The 20,588-nt window shown below is 41.2% G+C and overlaps 1 protein-coding gene across 1 annotated transcript in view; it reads right to left on the bottom strand.

Annotated features, from left to right (window-relative positions):
- The window catches only part of LOC143142025 (glypican-6-like), a 120,311-nt gene that overhangs the window by 22,231 nt on the left and 77,492 nt on the right, over nucleotides 1-20,588 (bottom strand). Inside the window, exons 5-6 of the mRNA XM_076302715.1 lie at nucleotides 7,874-8,004; nucleotides 3,316-3,459 (exon numbers count right to left, since the gene is read on the bottom strand). Of these exons, the coding sequence (XP_076158830.1) occupies nucleotides 3,316-3,459; nucleotides 7,874-8,004 (275 nt within the window). The remainder of the gene's footprint in view (nucleotides 1-3,315; nucleotides 3,460-7,873; nucleotides 8,005-20,588) is intronic.

Here is a 20,588-nt window from a genome sequence, read left to right as displayed (position 1 = left end):
GATTTGGTGCCATTCATTTCTCTTCCCAACAATTGCACCAGTTTCATCCCCTGTCTGCAAAGCCTCATCTTTCTAGTCAATTAGAATTTGGTTTCAAGCAAAGGTATTATCGACCCGCAGATATGCATAGTCAATTATTTTGGGAGGGAAACACTAAATATGAAATATGAGCATGGTTTCTTTTTTTCTTTTATACTCTGAGGAAAGATTGTCACTTTGCCTCTGTGACAACCTCTCTCATCACGCAATTAATAATTCAGTGCGGTTTCATTTTGATGAATAATTTCAGGGTAGATGAATACTTTCTCCCTGAGTCTATTTCAGGAAATGAAGTATCTGTCTGGGGAAAAATACTGTACAGGCAACCGGAAGAGCCCAACAAGATCTGTGGTTCAACGTACTCTCTGCCTCTGAAGTTGGAAGGCGCAAACGCTAACTAGCTTTGAACGTGTGGGGGTGAGAATGCTAGCAGTGTGTGGACAGCGACGGTAAAGGCGACGCTAACGGATGGATGGCATGGCCCAGATAACAGCTGGCACTGAAACAGATCCGGTGTTACATGGCAACTGGCACCCATGTTAACTGGCTGCGTTGGTGACGTTTAACGAGTGATGACGTTTCTTTGACAGATGTGGCCCCTTGCAGATTTGTCACTTTCTGATGGAAACTGGAGACGAACAAATACAAATATGCATGACATATTTAAATGTCAAAATTGTCTGTAGTACGCTACATGCACTGGACCATGAATATGCCACCAAAAAAATAAATACAAATAGCCTAATAACAATTTGTGGGTATCGAACCTGCTTCCTAAATAAAACCACTTACATGATAACCATTCATCTATGTTCTTGCGCCACGAACCAGCTGATAAGTCATTGTGAAATTTAATTGACTTAGTCTATACAATTTGAAGAAGTCAGCTGGCGATTGTAGCAAGTTCACACGGCTGATGGTACATGTTGTCTACAGCAGTTGCCCAAGCCAGTAGGTCTTCAAAGTATCCTGGTTAAGTTTTCACTGACTGCTGGTCAGGCTCTCTGTGGCCACCTAGTATCTGTAGCCTAAATTGAGGAAGCGTTGCTTATCTAAAAATAAATAAATAATAATTAAAAACAAACGTGTAATGGGGAGGATTGAACCCATGTCGACTGCGTGAAAAAGCAACATATAGGCATTAACCTGTTGCGCCACAGGGGAAGCACAAATGTATGAATTGGTAGGCTAAATAAAATATCAATAAAATGTCAAACCCATGTATACATGTCAGCGACATTAACGTTAATAGCCTATAAGCCTAAGAATTTTGATTCTCCCTGTGCGCAAATTCTGTGTAAAATATGGACACGTTATAGACTTCTCCTGCCCATTGCAGTGTGGGTTTCAATGCCTATGTTTCATGAACTAAATTCTTAAAAGAATAGGCTGGACAAAAGGATACACAATTAGGCAACACATTTTTATTTGATTTATTTGCTGATTTATTTGCTCTACAGACACTTCAGGTAGGGGCGGCCACAGCCTAACCTCAGTGAAACGTTTGTAAAACTTAACCATGATACTTAACCATGAAGGCCTACTAAATGGCTTGGGCAAACGTAGCATGATAACATGGTAGCCAGATAACATGAACAGCTATGATAACTTGTTACAATTATCATAACGTTAGCTGACTTCTTTTAATCATACAACTGAAGTAAATTTATATGAGTGCTGTCAGCTGGCTCGTGGCGCAAGTTGATAGACGTCTGATTTACAAGCAAACAGGTCAATTTATTCGTGGTTCGATACCCACGTGAAGTTAATTTATGCTATTTAGGTGTTTGTTTTTTGGGTGGCATATTCATGGTCCAGTGCATGTCGTACTACAAACATTTTTGACTTTTAAACATGTCATGCATATTTGTGTGCGTCTCTAGTATATCAGAAAGTGACAAATCTGCAAGCAGCCAGTTGCCCTGACCTGGCTCAGCTGAGAACCTGGTCCATCCCATAATCAATGCCAGAGTTTGATTAGTTGAAAAGTGTGTGTTCTCTGTGTGTGTCGCTGCCTGCAATTTGTGGCTTGGGAAAGATGTAGCTAGAGCACACCATATCAGCCAGCAGCTGACTAATTAAAGGACTATCATTTGTGTACAACAAAGCCTATCATTTTCTCTATTAGCTTCCCTTCAATAACAATAATAACAACGATAATAATAATACCCTACCTTTATCTGGCACTGCTCTACAACCTAAACCACATGGAAGTATTTAAAATAGATGTTCAGTGCCTCCAGGATTTTGCACATCAGTCAGCAGGTAATCCCACTTGGAGGGGGACTCACTTTAAGAGCCCTCATTTGAATGATGGGCAGAGTGCAAAGGTCAAAGTCTGAAGTCTAACTAAAGACCATTTAATAAGCTGGCAGAATCTAGTTGCTAATTTAATACCACACACACACACACACACACACTGGTGGGTCAGCTAAGCTTAATGCCCTCACACAACATGATTGACAGTGATCTCACACAATAGCTTAGTTCATACACAAAACACTTTGCCCTCCTTTTAATTAGGACCCTTAGTCTTAGCTTGTAACGCTCTGACCCAGGATTGTGTAAAAACAACAACAACAACAACAACAACATGTAACTAAGAGCCTTTTATTTAATCAGTATTACAATGTACTGACAGTCTCACGTGATCAAGCAATTTGCAACAAACAAAATGTGCATCTATTTTAAAATCTCTACTGTAGCATAAGTAGTAGAGTGAGGCAAATGCAGGTAGGGTAAATATTTGGAAACTAATAGAGAAAATTATAGACCTTATTGTTCACAAATTACATCCATGTAATTAGTCTGGTTGGTGTGCTCTAGATTATGAGTAGCATCCAAGCAATGTAATGCTACAAACAAGTTCACTGCCACATGGTCATGATTATGTGTGCACTTACTGTGTGAGAGTGAGAGATATTTTTTTATAAAGGGGGGGGGGGGGGCATGAAGGGGCTGCTCAGTTAAGATACGGGAATGAGTTTGTTAATGTTTTTGCTCAGATTTGTACGTAGAGACTGCTTAACCTCCCCCACCCACAAGACCCACAAGAGCCACTCCCTACCACCCATCATACACACACAGACATGAACACACACACACGCACACACACACACACACACACACACAAACACACACACCCGCGCCCCCCTTCAGGCTAACACAACACACACCCTGCTACATACACAAACAAACAAATGACGAAAAACACAAACCACACTTCCAAGACCAACACAACACACACCACACACACACACACACACACATCCTTACCAGGCGGTCTAGGCTGGTGCCAGCGGCTGTGGTGGGCCGCTCCTCGGGGCTGTAGGGTCTGAAGCGAGCGTTGAAAGTGTCTGTGATGCCGCGGGTGGACCGCCCCATTCCGGCAGGCTTGGGATGCCCACATCCCTGAAAGACCTGCAATTACAGCGGTCACAGAATGAGAAACAAGGGCAGTCCTGCTTCTGAGGTCAAAATGTCTATGATGCCTTGTAAAATTGCATTACACATTGGAATGTCTGGTAAAAAAAAAAAACAGTTCTCTTTATCTTAGTTGTGATGTTAATGTTGATTGGCATTTTTGGGTGGAGGTGCAACAGAGAATCTTATGGTGATCATCAGTTTATTAGATTCTCTGTGTCTCCTGGAAAGCCCAGCTGTTCTTCCTACAGTTTTGTTTTCGTAATCTCTGACGCCTCTCAAGCAATCATTTCACCGCCTTGGTTGCATCTGCTTCACCTCCTCAGAGTTTATTCCTGTCACTGGAGGTTAATGATGCTACAGACACTCTTTGCTCTGCAGCAGCACCTTGTCTGAACACTACATGTCCTCTCGTTCTCGCCACTCATTCTAAACTCCCATGGTCACTCATGGTTCACCAGCAGTTATCTGTAAAGTAGCCTATGCAAGGAACTGAGAGCTGCTGAGAGAAAATGCCATAAATCCAGAGATGCTAATGATCTTAGTAGCTGCCATTGCTATCTCACTTTTTATCCAGTTACCCTTGAAAAGTTGAGAACACCACAAAGAGTAAAAAACTTTTTTTTTGCTACTTTCAAGTCTCTTTTCAATCGTCCACTGCCGCTATTGACTACTTCACTGTCCGCGTGTGTTTCATTCAAAAAATTGCTAAGATTAGTGCCCAGTTTAATGAGCCTTTATGCGTAGACATGATAGTATCATCGGATTTTTTTCTCTCCTCCTAATGAGAAAGAAGTTGCTATATTTTTTCAGTGAAATCAAATACCAACATTCTTCAGCCCTCTAGATCCCAGTCCATCCACTCATCTATCACTCCTCCATCACACCCACTATATTGCAGGCGGTCATGCATGTTATTGATTCATCACTCAGTTCTGGAGAAGTTCCTTTTTCTTTCAAACAAGCAAAGGTTACACCTTTGCTCAAGAAAAGTACAGTACACTCAGTTGAGTTGATATGAAGAATAGACCTGAATACCGTCTTGTCAAAGGTTCTTGAGATCTTGGCTCTTGGATCTTCAAAACATGTCTAAAGACTCATCTGTTTACCTTGTATATTGAAATGATTTTTTGATTTTTGATTTAACACTTGTTAAAAGTCAGAGAGTCAAAGAAGAAAAAGAGAAAGTAAATCAGTGCAGGAAGAGGCAGTAAGCCCAGATTGGCTTATATGAAGCCTCCACCTAAAAAAGTAACAACAAGAGCCACAACAAAATTATCAAAAAATGTAAATTCAAAGAAACAAACGACTATGACAAAAATCAACAGGAAAACCAGCTATAGACCAGTGATTAAGTTAGCCTTTAGGCATCTTTTTAAATGATTAGTAGTTAAACAATTCAAAGCCAGATGTGACATTTTCCCCCATATTTTAGCACCCCTATAACATATGGAAAATTGAGATTGGCATGTTCTAAGTTGAGGAGGGTGAAAATCATTAACTTGCCTCATTACATATGAATGAACCTGTGAATTGGTTTTAAAATAGCATCATAATTCTCCTTACTGTCACGATTTGTATATGCTCATGCTTATTTCATTTAGTCTTTTACTTCAGTCTGGTATCAATCTTTAGTCTGGTATTTTCTTTTTTAAAATAGGCTATATGACTTTATTTTAAACTGACAAATGTAATGTTATTGTAGTGTTTATTGGTGTTATTTTAAGTCGCTTCAGACAATAGCGTCTGCTAAAAACTATAAACATCAGCAAAAAAAAAAAAGAAACCAAATCAAGTCAGGTAGAATTTAAGAAAACAATGGGTGATGTTAGCACATCAGTCCATCAGTGAATAACTACAGGTGATAAATCTAAATGATGAGACTAGTATCAGTATCCTAACCATTCTAGGATTCTTCTCAGAGCCCCACAATGTAAGCAACTGTGCTTGTGGTGAGCAAATAGGCGGAAACAGCATGCATCCCCAAATAAGCAATGTGACCGCACCAATCCAATCTCAAGGCTACTGAACTTCTCAGTTCCTGGAGACGTTGACATCTGAATAGTGTCTGAGCTGAGCAGGCTGTTATGCTAGGTCACTTTAAAAGTGTATTCACAGATCTAGCTTTGTGGAGACCCTACCTTGAGAACACACTTAGACAGGCTTAATCTGACTCTTACTCTTCCTTTCAGTAAAGTCAGCTTTATTTTTATTTTTTTGGTTTCCCTGACCTTCGCCCTGACTGGTGAAGATGGAGAACGTTAATGCCATGCGTGACTTTCCTGACAAGAGCTCGTCTTTCTCAGCAGCGATTCCTCTTATGCAGTAGGCAGGGCATGCTAGCATGGGGATTTCCATAATTCAACTCATTCATCCCCCTCTTTATTCTCTTTCCTCCCATTCACCTGTCTGTCTTTTACTATCTCTCACTCTCCCCCCCCCCCACTTTCTCTACACTGCCTACCTTTCTCTCTCTCTCTCTCTTCCTTAACCTTCATCTATGCTCTCATTACATCTAGCATAGCCTCTCTCTCCCTCTAGCTGAGAACGTACCCCTGATATGACAACCTTGCTACAGAACTACATACACAAAGTACACAAAGTATACTTTCTGTCAAATTTCATAACAGAAAACCATATCGGGGATGTAGAGCTGAATTGCAGCTGTCTGTTTCTTCATATGAAAGATGTTGACAAGGGGGGAAAACTGTGATCTGGAGCACCTTGAGGTGCATTTTTAGTTTCAGGACCTTGACAACGGAATGTCTCCCCTCAAATGCATACTCTCTCCCTATAAAGGGCCCAGTGCTTGGGAAACCTTGACACTCTGTCAGATCATGTAAGACGCTCCCATACATTATTTGACATATTGCCTCTTTCTTGCCCATTATGGCTATGTGAAACATGCATGAGAGTGCTTTCGAAGAAGCCGAATCCACTCGGTTTTCGCCATGAATATGAAATCAACACATGATGTTTTTGCTGCTTGCTGTATGAATAATGACAAACATGGGTCAAAAGCTCAGTTTCCATGGGACGGGCATGTAAGAGGTATGGGAGCCACTGGTACAAGACACAGCGCACAGACAGCACTGCTTTTAACTCATGGAGTTGATTTAAGGTCTCCGCTCTCAGACTTCAGACAAGTACTGTCTCCTGAAAAACAGGGTTGCTAAATTATCCAGTTACTGTCACCAACTGAAGCCCTGCAAAGTAACCTACTTAGTAATAAAATATGCCATTAATCTAGGAAGCATATTTTATTCAATTCAATTCTATGCAATTTAATTTAAACAATGTCATATAATTTCATTTATTTATATAGCACCAATTACAATTGGAATTTTCTGAAGATGCTTTACAGAGCCCAGAGCTTGAACCCCTAGTGAAAACACTGTGGAAAGGGAACAGGTGGAGACCTTCAGGTGTGCCTTCAGGTGTACGTCCGTACGCACTGTGCGTACCACCAGGCTACTCAACAAGGAGAGAAAATGTCCCTTGTGTGTGTGTGTGTAATGTGTATTCACACCAAATTGGCCCACCATACCTTCCCAACTATGCACAGTATACCATTAGCTGCATGCCATCAGGATATTTCCAATTTTTTTATTACGTAAAGTTAGTGAACAGGTTATCCAAATTAACGCGCACACAATTTGTTTGAGCAGGAGACAAAATACGCACGCAGGCATGCAACTAGGCTACTTGATTTATTTTATTCAGCTATCTATATATGGTTATCAGCACACAATGTTAAGCTAATTCACTAACTCAATACTCATCATGGATATCACAGGTTTAAACAACGAAAACAGAACGGATGGAGGCAGCAAAGCTAGAGGAGTTATTTCAGATGGGCAAGAACAAGGTAGGCAATTGGTGTGCTTGTCAGAACGTTAGACTGCATTACAGCTGTTTAAAACCAGACGTAACAGTAACGCTAGAACAAAACTAAAGGTAACTTTAGCCTGTATAGGGCTGTATCAAGTTGTCCAAATAAATAGGTCATTGTAGACGTTGTTGTATTATTGCATGTGGATGTTGTTATGCTATCTAGGCTACTTTTTGCTGACCAATGCACAGACCTAAAACCGGGAAACGGACAAATATTGTCCATGCGTGATTTTTTTTTTTGCGGGGGCGGGGTGATGGGTGTGCGTACCATAGCATTAATTCCTGCAGGCGCCCCTGGGGACCTTAAGCAGAAGCCAGCTCATAAGGGAGGACCTATCTAATCTGCTGAAGGCCAGGCCAGAGATATAGAACAAGGGAGACGGCAGGGGGGACCCCCCTTTCTAACCCTACTCTGTCAGATAATGTCTTAAAAAACTCAGGATTGGCTACAGATGAAGCATACAACAATTAGAAGACATCTTGTGCACACTTGCGACAGTGATGAGAGGGGGTGTACCTTTGCTGAAACTTGCATGGTGTTATCCTGCATGGTCATGATGGCCTCGGAGATCTTGACATCTATGGGCTCCATGACGGCCTCTATGTTGAACGGTCCTTCCAATCTGTCTGCCACCAACAGCATGGCATCTGTCCCAGAGAAAAGCAGAGGACAAATGTGTCACATTGCATGAGAGAAGACCAACCAGCAAACACCTGAAGCATAGACTACACATTAGCAAGATCACTGATAAAGATAAGTAAGGTATTCAGAAAGAAAACTGCTGTTGACTGCAGTGGAGATCTTCATATTGTTTTGATGGGGACATCCCCCAAGTGAAAAAAAAAATAAACACAAAGGAATGTGAGGTCATGACTGATGGGCAAGCTACAGTGCTAGCTTAAATGCAGCTTAAATTAAGCTTAAAGGAGAAATCCGGCAATTTTTCATATAGATCTCATTGTCAATTTGTTGTGTTTGTTGAAGTCACAGAGTACTGTCAGTAAGAAAAAAAACAATTGGTAAAGCAACCAGGCAGCTACAGCGCTACACTTGGGAGCATGAACATGAGGGCTCATGATATGCCCCCAGAGTGTACGAGCTAGGCAGCTTGAGCTAGGTAAAACTGATTGTTTTCGTTTTTTGTACCGACAGTACTCATGACCTCGAAAAATGGAGATCTATATGAAAAAATGTCAGATTTCTCCTTCAAAAATAGCTTACAGGTTAACTCACTTCCTTTTCGCCCATCACTGAAAAATGACATAAGTGACCAGCAACTATAGCTGAAGTGCAACTGGTCATTGATAATACTCATAATAACTGATAACTTATAACTGATAAGTGAATCTGAATAATATTAATCATAATAATAATTGATTGAAGTCTCAGGACTACAGTAGGACTACAGAGAAGGACTACAGTACTGTAAAGGATGTTTCACATCTTTTCTCCTCTGAGAATGAAGTACGTGACCTTTATTCTGTAATCTTACAGTAGCCAAGATACCCCTACAGACATGCTCTTTGGTTCACATGACTAAGTTACTGCGCTTGTAACCACTGCAAGGGAACTGACATCAGGTAATATTCTTCAGAAATGCTTTTTTCACCTCAACAGTGTACACAAGAGTCCATAGTAAGAGATCTTGTGGCCAGCAAAGCCATCTCTGCTGAAGCCTCAGCAGGGAGTTCAAACCTACACAGCTATTTCAGTGCACCAGGCCACACATTTACACAACAGCAGTTTTCACAGCAATCATGAAGCTCTTGAACACCTTGAGGATGGGATCTCTCAGAGCACTGTGTGTGATTCGAATGGCAACACAACAGCAGCTTTCACAGCAATCATAGAGCTCTGAACAACTTGATAATTTCTCAGAGCACTGCAGATGATTTGGAGTACACAGGGCAGGTGATGGTCCCATCATTGCCATGTAAATGCTACTAGGGTGCGTAAGGTTGCATACCCACCCCACCACTCAAGTGTGCTTGTATAACAGCCCTGGACTGAAGAGGCCAAAGAGGAAAATTATTGTAGCGATCACACCCGCAGACAGGGATCACCTTTGGCCAGGACGGCCATTTATTGGAACAGGTAACAAGGCAAAACACATACACAGATATAGGGCAACACAGGGGTGGTCTCAGCCGCACATGTAACACACAATAAGGGTTTACCACTAGGGTTGCAAAGGGGCGGAAAATTTCCGGTAAATTTCCATGGGAAGTTAAAGGAGAATTCCGGTGTGATTTTGACCTAAAGTGTTTTGAAACATGATACCGAGTGTGAACGTATGTCTCATAGCCCATCTCGGCTTGTCCCCTGCACTCCGAAATCTGTCGCTAGTTAGCCGATGCTACCAACAAGGCGGTCAATGGTGGTGCCTCGGCATCGGCATAGCCATGCAAATAAATCACTGTTTTACACCATTTACGAGGCTCAATGTATCTCCACACTTCATTGGTAGACTTCCAAGGGCCCTGACATTTAAAACGAGACATTGAGAACTTTGAAAAAGCACTGGTAGTTTACTTACAAGACGATTTATACAGACAGTATCTTCTCGAAGTTTAGCGTTTGCAGCCATCTTGAATTTAGTCACGATAAGTCGAGCGACGAGTAAGAATGAACAGGTATGATAAGGGATCAGATTCCAAAAATAATTCCGTGGAAATGCATGGATTCCAGTTGCTGCTACTGGAAGAAACTGGAACTTTAGGTCAAAATCACACCGGAATTCTCCTTTAAGCTGGGGAATTCTTTCATGGAATTAAAGGAAATTATGGGAATTAATGTGAATTTATAGGATTTAACTGGGAATTTTTGGTAATTCCTACTGTTTCATATACAAACATTAACATTTTGTTTCGTAATAAGCAATATGATTTGTTTGTTCGTATTTTCGCTTAGTTTAGCCAGAGACTTTCTAATGTGGAGACACAGCACTCAAAAAATACTCCATAGAAATGCATGGGCAGTTTGTCACGCCAATATGGCCGTTGTCTACACATACTGTATCCCACCCCTTCCTCGGCAAAACGTCGACATGTGTATACATTGAGCCAATCATGTGGTGTGATGTGAATACATTGAGCCAATCATATGGTGTGTTGTGAAGACATCGTGCCAATCATGTGTTGTGATCTCGCCACTGGAGCAAGATTGGTGTCATGAAGCCTTGTGCACGCGCATTTCTACCCAAATGGATGCCCGACAAGTGCCCAAAAAGCGTTATCAAATGGCCGCCGAGTGGAGGGACTTGCCTAAAAGGACTTTGGTTTAGCATACAAAGCTAGCTACCATGCTAGCGGGAATCCCATTCTCTGCCTATGGTTTACTAGCATGTTAAGCTAGCAACACTGAAACCACTGAACTCTGAATATGATTGTACAGCAGTACATGATTCCAACATCATTGTAAAGTTTGCTGATGACACAGCAGAAGTTGGCCTCATTTCAAAGAACAATGAGCAGGCTTACTTGAGTGAAGTAGACAGGTTATCTAACTGGTGCCAGGAAAACAACCTCGTCCTGAATGTTACGAAGACCAAGGAGATGTTTATAGATTTCAAGCGTGATCAGCATAAGATTTATCAACCACTTATGATCAATGACTCTCAAGTGGAAAGGGTAGAGAGTTTTAAATATCTTGGAGTCCATATTACTGAAGACTTGACTTGGACCAAGAACATTAATTAACTGGTGAAAAAGGGTCATCAGCGTCTTTTCCACCTCAGACGCCTCAAGTACTTCAAGCTACCTCAACAACTACTGAAGAACTTTTACAGAACCACCATTGAAAGTGTTATCACTGGGAGTATAACAGCTTGGTATGGTAATAGCACTGAGCTAGACTGTAAAGCTCTGAAGAGAGTAGTGAGTCAGCTGAATGTACCACCAGAAGTGCCCTACCCAACCTACAGGAAATTTACATAAGGAGATGTCAGTCGAGAACAAGAAAAATTATCAGGGATCCCAGTCACCCCAACAACTGCCTATATATATATATATATATATATAATGACACAACATACCACCCCAACCAAACCTTATAGATTATGTAAGTTATATATAAATTGTCAAGCTTAATCAGACAGATTAATTGTCCCATTACAGTTTATGCAAAATGACATTTTCAGTTTCACACCAGTTCAGTTTCACACCAGTCTTTCCCACATGAGATGACATTTTCACTGGGAATTTATTTTCCCCATGCACATGAACAGTAGGTTTCCTTTAGCCTATGCTGATTGCTGTGTGCATGGGATTGACATATGTACAGGGTAGAAATTGCATTAAATCAGGTTGTTTTAACTAATATTATGCTGCAAGATGGGATTTTGTCCACTACATTTAAGTTCCCTGTTATAGACTAACTTGCCATATTAAAAATTCCCAGTTTATTCCCATTAATTCCCGTTTATTCCCGTATATTCCCATCGAAAGTTTCCAACTTTGAAAATTCCCGGAATTTTGCAACCCTATTTACCACACACATTAACACAGGGATAAACACATCCAAAGAGACTAACACGTAACACGAGACTAACACGTAACAAATACACAACATGGTAAACGCAAATACAACCATTATCACCGACATTACACATTATAGCATTCACTCACACTGCATTCTGGGAGACACTCATTCAACATCAGACATGTACATCCATCAACGCTACATTATCTATACAGCTACGATATTTTACCTGCAGACTGGGCAAAGGCATCAGCTGCTAACACTTGCACTTGCTTTTTTTAAAGGAACACAATGTTTTGCGGAGAAAAGGCTCCATAAAAGTTCAGAGAAGCCAGACTGTGCTTTTCTTTAAATGCTTCAGCAGTGAAAGGTACAGTTTCTTAAGGTATGACAGAGATGTCATCCAGTTTTTTTAAGCTTCTAGATGGAACAGAATATCTTTCTATTCCAATGTTGTTTTTATCACATTATCGAAAAGGTAACAATGCATGTTTTGACTAATTCCTTCAATTATACAATTAAGCATGCTGCTTAGAGAAAACATTTTGCAATCATTGCAGAGGAAAATGGGGGGTGTCGAACACTGGCACTGTACTGTCTCCCAAGGCGCTGTGAATCATGCTGTAATTTCCGAGCTAACTGTTTAACACATCATGGAGTACTTCTGTACACAAATTAGTCATCGCCAAGTTGAGTGGGGATGGAAATCACAGAGGAATAGATGCGGAGCAGTGTAAGTCCTTGGCGCAAAAATAGCTGCAATGCCTCTAAGAGAGCAAACAGGCTGTTCTTGAGGTCCAGTTGAGGAGTGCACGGTTTGTCTGATATCTCACTTGCATCACACTGACGCCTCCTGTTAAAATGCACCGTCTGCAAATGTCTAGCCTTTCATCACTTAATCCCACAGAGAGATAGTCTCAGATTTACTGTAAAAAATAAATAAATCTAAGCAGGACACCAACACTCGCCCAGTCTGATGATGTGGTGATAACAGAGGGAAATGCTCCGAGGCTCAACACGCCACTTTGAAATTGCCTTCTGAATGTGGAAATGTCATGGCCAGCCAACTCTGTCTAGAGCTGGTTGCAGCCAGTTATTGATGCCAAAGTAGGAATTTCGAAAGAAATCCGATCTGATATGTGAGGTTTATATGTATTATGTGAGCTCAATATGACCTTGTGTGTGTGTGTGTGTGTGTGTGTGTGTGTGTGTGAATATGAGTGTGTGTGTGCGTTACATCACATGATTCACATTGCATATTCAAGTCGTGTTGAGTACAGGTCATGCAATGCAGGTGGTGAGCATTTCCATAGCAACCCACTGATATACACAGGATATCCCTGATCCAAATGAACTTTATGAGCCTTCTGCCCAGTCCTACATTCTGTTGTTATACAACTATTTATGATTCAGAGGGAGCTCTTCATTCCACAACATGATGCCAGGGCCAAAGGGCTAACCTATTATGCCTTAATATTTATTCAGTCAATTTGGATTGGGTTTATTTATTTCCCCCATAACTGAAGTAAAATGTTGGTTTATATGCTGGTCCACTGAGTTCACCTCCTCCACAATGTTTGTTGTGGCCACTTTATGGACAGTTATGATGTCAAAAGGTAATTTGAGAGTGAAAATCTGCACTGCTTGTTTACTCATCAACATGGAGCAGGGAAATAAAACTAGCTGAAGAAAATGTTATTTGGAAAAAAATGGACTGGACCATCTCAAAATGTGAATAACCCTGTCCCTGACAGGCCAAAAGAAAACCTACTCCATGAAGAGTTTATGCTTTATGTAGTATGATGAAGTTACAGCAGGGGTCTCAAACTCCCGGCCCGCGTCCGGCCCAATTCCGGCCCATGACGTATGTCAAAATAATAATGCAATCCGGCCCTTGAGGGTATTTTGCCACAAACAACGATACTGATTAAAATAGACAATAGAAGATCCAAGTACGGTGACAAATCTCATTTGTAGGCTACTCTCCTCCACTATTTGCTAGACATGCAGAGCTTGATTCAAACCCAAAATCGCTGAGAAACACGAAGACGTGCATTTGTAATGATGCGATGCAGACCACATAGTTTTGCACAAATTGAAGCAGAAATAGGCCTACAACAAATGTTGAAAAACTTAAAGGTAGGCTATATTATTCACCTATTCTGATTCTGAAGGAGAATATCCTTTTGGAGATTATGATCGATCGTCTATTGACAGTGATAGTCACGGTGCGTCTGTGAATGGAGGTACGTCTTTGCGTGTATACGACGATGTCCACTAGGCATACCATGCTTATTTCAACCCTCTGCCAAGCCTAGCTCGGAGGATGCAGTGGTAATCGTGATGATAGTGTCCGTAATGGACGTGGTACAGACAGCAGGGCTAGTAGAAATAGGGCTCTGAAGAACTACAAAGTCACCCTCGATAGGAACTGATTTGACCAGGTTTATTGTAGGCCTTGTGGTTATAGGCATAATAGTTTACTATTGTTGGTATAGGCCTACATCATAGGTGTTTTCCTGTTAATTTGTTATGTGGGTAATATGACAAAAAAGAAAGTAAACCTGCTCAAATATGTTCATCCAGTATTTACTGAAAGGTGCATAATTTGAGGTGCTTGCCATCCAGTGGCTAATTAGATGGGTAAATGTACCCCCTTCATAAACTTTTGTTTATACTCAAAGATTTTACATTTACAGTAGGACTTTATCTCTGACCACTTTCAAGCCATGGCCTTTTGAAATTTTGATATAAAAATCCAATGGTGTTGCTTTCTTAACCCTGACGCCTACTGCCAGGCTTAAAAAAGTTATGAGAGGAAAATATTTTTATTTGGTGTGAAACACACACATAGGCCTACCTTTTTTAATGCTTTTTTGTTTGTTTTTATAATTTGTATTAATATTTATTTTATAATTATTTTATGTATAAGCTACAAGGTTGCTAGCACAGGTGTCTAAAAATAGATAAAATACTTGCACTTTCTGTTTGTAGTTTTGTGTTTGAAAATACAGTATTTGAAAAAAACATTGCATTTTCGGAAATAGCCGTTCTTTTTTGTATTATTCTTTAACACTGATGTGGCCCTCCAATCAGATGACACTGGCAGAAGTGGCCCCCAGCTCATTTGAGTTTGAGACCCCTGAGTTACAGTATAGCATGTGATGGAATTTGATCCTTTCGTTCCTGTGGTGATATACCTATATGCTAATACACTGATATAACAACAGAAAAAAAACTGTACTTTGTACTTCATTGTAATTCCATTCACACACAAACTCTTTCATCCAAATTTACTTTCAGTTGAGTAAGGGAATTTCATCAGCACTCATGCGTCCTGCATACCCTCTCAAAGAAAGACTATGTAATCTTTTTTGTACAAACATTTTTTTTTGTTTTAGCTTGAGTTTGCCTTCAAACTTTCTCCTTGGTCTTCTGAAGAAACAAACTAGGCTAACCTTCAAGTGGAAGACAAAATACCTCCCCTCTCAAATGGACTAAATAGCCCTAGATAGCCCCTTTGGCCCAAATCAATAGGAAAGATAGTTGATTCCACTGTGCCTTAGTTTCATCATAAAAACGACGTGTTATTAATTTGCGCTCATATGGAGCCTATTACTCCAGATAGGATGGCGGTATTGATCGGACGAGCGCCCGGTAAAAGAGGAGGGGTAAAAAAGTATTTGATCTTTTCATTAGCTCCTGTCTCGTCTCGCTGCCGAGAGATTACTGAGCTCACAGGTGCCCGAGGAGAAGAAGAACATAGCCTATGTGTTTTATTACGCCGTGAAAGGGTGAAAGAGAAGGACTCGAGTGTCAATTAGTGGGCAAGAGAGGAGGTAGAGCAAAGCTTCGGGTGAGTGAACCTCCACAGGGCACAGGCACAAAATGGAACGGCGCCCGTTCACACAGATAGCGCAATTAAAATATCGGCGAGCTGTCTTCAGATGTTGAGCCACAGCAGACATCAATCAGTTGGAAGCAAACTCAATGAGGAGAACCTTGGTAGAAGTAAAAGAAAAAAGGAGAGACTATCTTGCGTTGTATACGAGGCCATATAGAAAAGAACATAAACTAGGAAATAACGCATCAAGTGTCTTGAGTGAAATACACAAGGCCTTTACCTCGTGTAACCAAGACCCCAATCTCAGGAAGGCTATTCTTTTTTTAAAGTGCTGTATTGTGTAAAACAGCGAGGAAGGTCCTGTCCGATTTAAAAGCTGTCGAGTGAAACATTTTCAGGACAACTTTACAACTATGAATGTCGGCCTTAAACTCAGAAATAAATGCACACAGTAGTTTCTTTCTTTTCAGTCACAGCGTAACTTTTGTGTCCATTTTAACTGAAATAGTCCTTCTGCTCGAGTAAATCATTTGCTTGAAGAGCCCTCAGCTGTAAACATCGACCTTTTATCTAAGCGGGTAAGGCTGAATCATTTTGCAAAAGTGTTCCTTGGACTACGCTGAAATAAAACATCACTCTATCATATTTCATGCCAACTGTCTCTGAGATGCAATAGGATTTGGCATATGATTGTAATACGATCTGACATCCATCAGTTTTCTTTTTACAGTACAGAGAATAATAAGTGTAAATGCAGCTGAAGTTGTGCCCTAGTAGACTCTCCACTGCTAGCATCTGCTTGGTCCCCCTGCCTTTGAAGAGCACTTCTGTTTGTTTACACTGGGGCTTCAAATTGCCCGTGATGCTTGGTTAGATTTCCATCAGGAGCCGGCTGGAGGTCAGAATGCGGGGGGCTGACCCGGGGCTTCTGCGCCGCCAGACTCCAAGTTCTCTCTCTTTCTCTCTCTCTCTCTCTCTCTCTCTCTCTCTCTCTCTCTCTATCTGTATCTCTCTTTGTCTCGCTTAGGCTATCTCACTCATACTCTCTCTCTTTGTCTCCTTAAGCCTCACTCATTCATTCTCTCTCTCTCTCTCTCTCCCCTCTCAGAAGACAGATCACTTTGGCAGAGCTCTCTCAGGTGATATGGAGGCACACACACACACACACAAAGAAGAGAGAGAGAGAGAGAGAGAGAGAGAGAGAGAGAGAGAGAGAGAGAGAGAGAGAGAGAGAGAGAGAGAGAGAGAGAGAGATTCTGGTTTCTCCTACCAAGCTGTCGAGGCTAAAACCCCGAGTTGAGTGGGAAATGTCTCGGGCTGGAAGAATGAATATTTTATTAGAGTGGTACATGAGACAACTGTGGGAGGGGGGTCGGGGTAGGGGTAGGGATGTAGGTGGGGTAAGGGAGGGGGGGTGGGGGCAGATGGGGCGGATGGCTGGGTGGGCAGCGATAGATTTAGAGGTTATTTCCTGTAGCTTAAACACACTTTGTCAGTGAAAATGTGCATGCGGAGAAAGCCATGCTATGAAGCAGAAGGTCGTGGATTAATTATGTTGTTTTAATGGGCTTCCTCCCCACTCGTTTATCATGTGTGTCAAAGAATGAATCACTGACTGTAAAATGTCTCACTAAGGATTTGAAAATAGCCTTCAAAGTGCTCCAAGTGCTTGGCTCCTTTGTCTGCTACGGATCTTTAATTATCGAAAGCTAGAATCATTAGTGTCCGTTAAACAAGTTTTTTCCCTTCTCCCCTCTCTCCTGATTACACTGCTGTGTGTATGAAATAATATTTGTCACGACAACTGCAAAAACGGTCACAATGGATTTGTCAATAGCTGTCATCTGGTAGATGCTTCCAGTCACGTGTAATTATGCAGCAACACATTACAGAGCTCTACACATCCCCTGTCGGGTTAACACACGAAGGTCAACCTGGGACAGCGCATGCATACAGTACATCTCTTGCGCCTGTAAGGAAACCATAGCCTGGAGGCGGTGTGCCCTGCCACTCTGTGGATTGATGGCTTTCATTTACTCCTCGCCGAAACCTCCGAAGTGCGCCGCTGATCACCAATTGCTTATATATTTGCTTTCGCCAATGAGGTGGAATTGTTTTTTTTTCGTTTTTTTTTTTTTTTTTACATCAACAACAGTGCGAGGCTCCGAAGGGAGTAGGCCCCGATTGAATTCCTCAGGGCAGATTCTGGTTTATGAGGTTTGAACAAGCTATTTTCAAATCTCCTGACTCATTTGCCACCGCTAGGCAATAAAGCTGTGGCACATGAGTCAGGAGTGGGAGGAGGGGGAAAACACTGGAAGTCAACACTCTACCAGCCCTTGAGGTAAACAACTTGTTTTGAATTTTTTTTCTTCTTTTTTTCCCCCTGGGGGATGTGAAAGTGAAGACAAACTGAGTTTGATTCCGTTGTTCTTCTTTCTCAATTAATATTGAGCCAACTGTACTCGCATCATTGACAAATAGGCCTGTGGTGAGGAAACAGCTGTCCTGTGACACATGCTTCTCACTGTCTGGGATATTAATGGGGCTTCTGAGAGAGAGAGAGAGAGAGAGAGAGAGAGAGAGAGAGAGAGAGAGAGAGAGAGAGAGAGAGAGAGAGAGAGAGAGAGAGAGAGAGAGAGAGAGAGAGAGAGAGAGAGAGAGAGTTAAATGCACAGGTAATAGGTTGGAGGTTGGGTTGTAAAACTAACGCTCTGACTAAAGCACACAAGCGGTGTCAAAGAGTCTCTTTATAGGCCGTCTGCAGCAAAAACACTGGGATCTTGTTCTGCCTTACCTGTTATGGCTGAGCCTTGCCAGACTCAAAGCTACGGCAGAGCTATTAGTCCCTGCTGCAATCTGACATGACAGTAATGTAAACAGTCAGCGGAAAGAATGCCCTGGGCAGTGAGAGACAGTCCCCCGCCCCCCCAAAAAAACGGACCTTAACGAACATCTCTCAGGAGAAGCCAGCCCCTGCATTTCATTTATGATGGAGAAAAAAGTGTTGCAGGGATGGGGGTATATAATCATAATACCAACTGGAAAACATTCTTTAAAAAATGAAAAAGAAGGAAAGTGAGAGAGACGGAGAAAAAAAAAGAAACGTTGACGGAGAGGAAGGGAGACGATGCACTGCGGGAGACGAGAAGCTTTTTGTGGCAGCTGTGACAGTGACTTTTATGATGGGGAGCTCAAACAGAAAAGGAAGCTGCGTGGAAATGACTATAAATGAAGAAGCGGTCCTGCAGTTTGATGTAGCTAAACACAATGGCGGCTTTTATCCACATTGTGAGGGCTGCTGCTTTTCAACATTGCTTTTTTCCACGTGAATCATCGACATCCTGCTTTAAAAGAGCTATGGTTCTTTTTTTACTCCTCTTCATGTTGATATGATATAGATGTGGTCTGTAGTTATTTATGAGAAGACTTCTTAATGCAGAAGTTTCACAATGAATACATGGTGGGTATAGGCACTGTCATCTAGTTTTGTACAGAGTTAAAACAGTGACTTCAAAAACAGACTTGAGGCTCCACGATTTCCAAAGAGCAAAGAACACAAGCTGTGAAAAGAAAAAAAAAAACTTCAACTAAGATATGCTTTGTGTTAGAGACTCTGACTTTCTACCAGCTTTAAAATATACTAGCATGTCTCCATATGGAAGCAGTGCTCACTGCCATTTAAGTTGTATTTGAGTTGGCCTGACTTTAGGTACGTGCCAAATGAAGAAACTATTTGTATGAAGAAATGCAGCCATACCGTAACTCTCAAATGGTTTCATAACACAGTCCTGTTGGGCTTCAGACATCTAATGCCTTGAACTGAATATATAGGAGTGAGGGATGTGCATCACATCTGCAATCACATTCATAGACTCTTATCCATCTTCAACACTGGTTTGCATTTTAAACGCCTTTTTTGTGTGTCCATGGAACTAGAAGTGTCTTACTATTTCACCCGGAAAAGGTAATAAAATGTTGCAGTAAGTCGGAGAGGACGTGATTTCTGGATATTAGCTGTGCTAGTCTGGCAGGATTACATGAGGAATGAGCGTGGGCTACCCTGTTTGTTGTCAGTCCCTGCATTTTAAAAAGCTTGTGGGCGAGGCGTGATCCCTAAAGGAATAATTACTTGCTTAAAACTGTGAGCTGTCTTCATTAGGCACGGACCATTTAGGTCTGGCTTTAAAGGAAAAACATAGAATAAATAAACAAACAAAAAAAAAAACATAACATAGGATGGAGATAATTGACACAAAAAGACATGAAATACTGTATCTGTTTATGGGTATATGTTTTCAAATCATAAATAAAACAAAGCCACCTACTACAACTTGTGAATCCTGTGTGTTTTATGCCAGACAAACGAAAAGGGCTGTTTAATTGTCACATTAATTTTGTTAAATCAAACTGCAAGGAAAAAACATCAAACTTCTAGCAGAGGGCATAACTCAGTCTGAAGGGATACTGTCATTAGCACACTTAAAATGCATACAAATCAGACTAAATCTACAGAGTATTCCTATCACATCTCTTATGCTGCGCCACATCATAATAACTGAGGCTATGCTCTTATCACACCAAATTAAGTTTCCCCATATAAAGGGTACCCTATCTGCATAGTCATTTGACTGACACTTTTTAAGTGAAGACTAAAGTTGGAGCTAGATGAAATTGGCCAATTCTAGGCAAGTAACAATACTAAGCTATACTGAACGTGTTGCTGAAGAGGCTTGAAGAAGTCGAATGTGACAATAAAAGATACATGCATTTTGACCTTTAACAGCATTGCTAAAAAATGTATGAAGTGTAACCCTGTCCGAGACAGACATTAGAGCACTTTTAATTGCTCCCCAGTAAAAGGATTTGAGCAGTTAAACTCCATTTAGGCTTAATTTCCCATAACCC

Source organism: Alosa pseudoharengus, unplaced genomic scaffold, assembly GCF_046254945.1.
Source record: "Alosa pseudoharengus isolate Yale_2024_CS ecotype anadromous, Long Island Sound unplaced genomic scaffold, YU_APseudo_1.1 YU_APseudo_1.1_scf_24, whole genome shotgun sequence".
NCBI classification, from domain to species: Eukaryota; Metazoa; Chordata; class Actinopteri; order Clupeiformes; family Clupeidae; genus Alosa; species Alosa pseudoharengus.
This window is presented reverse-complemented; position numbering and strand designations above follow the sequence as displayed.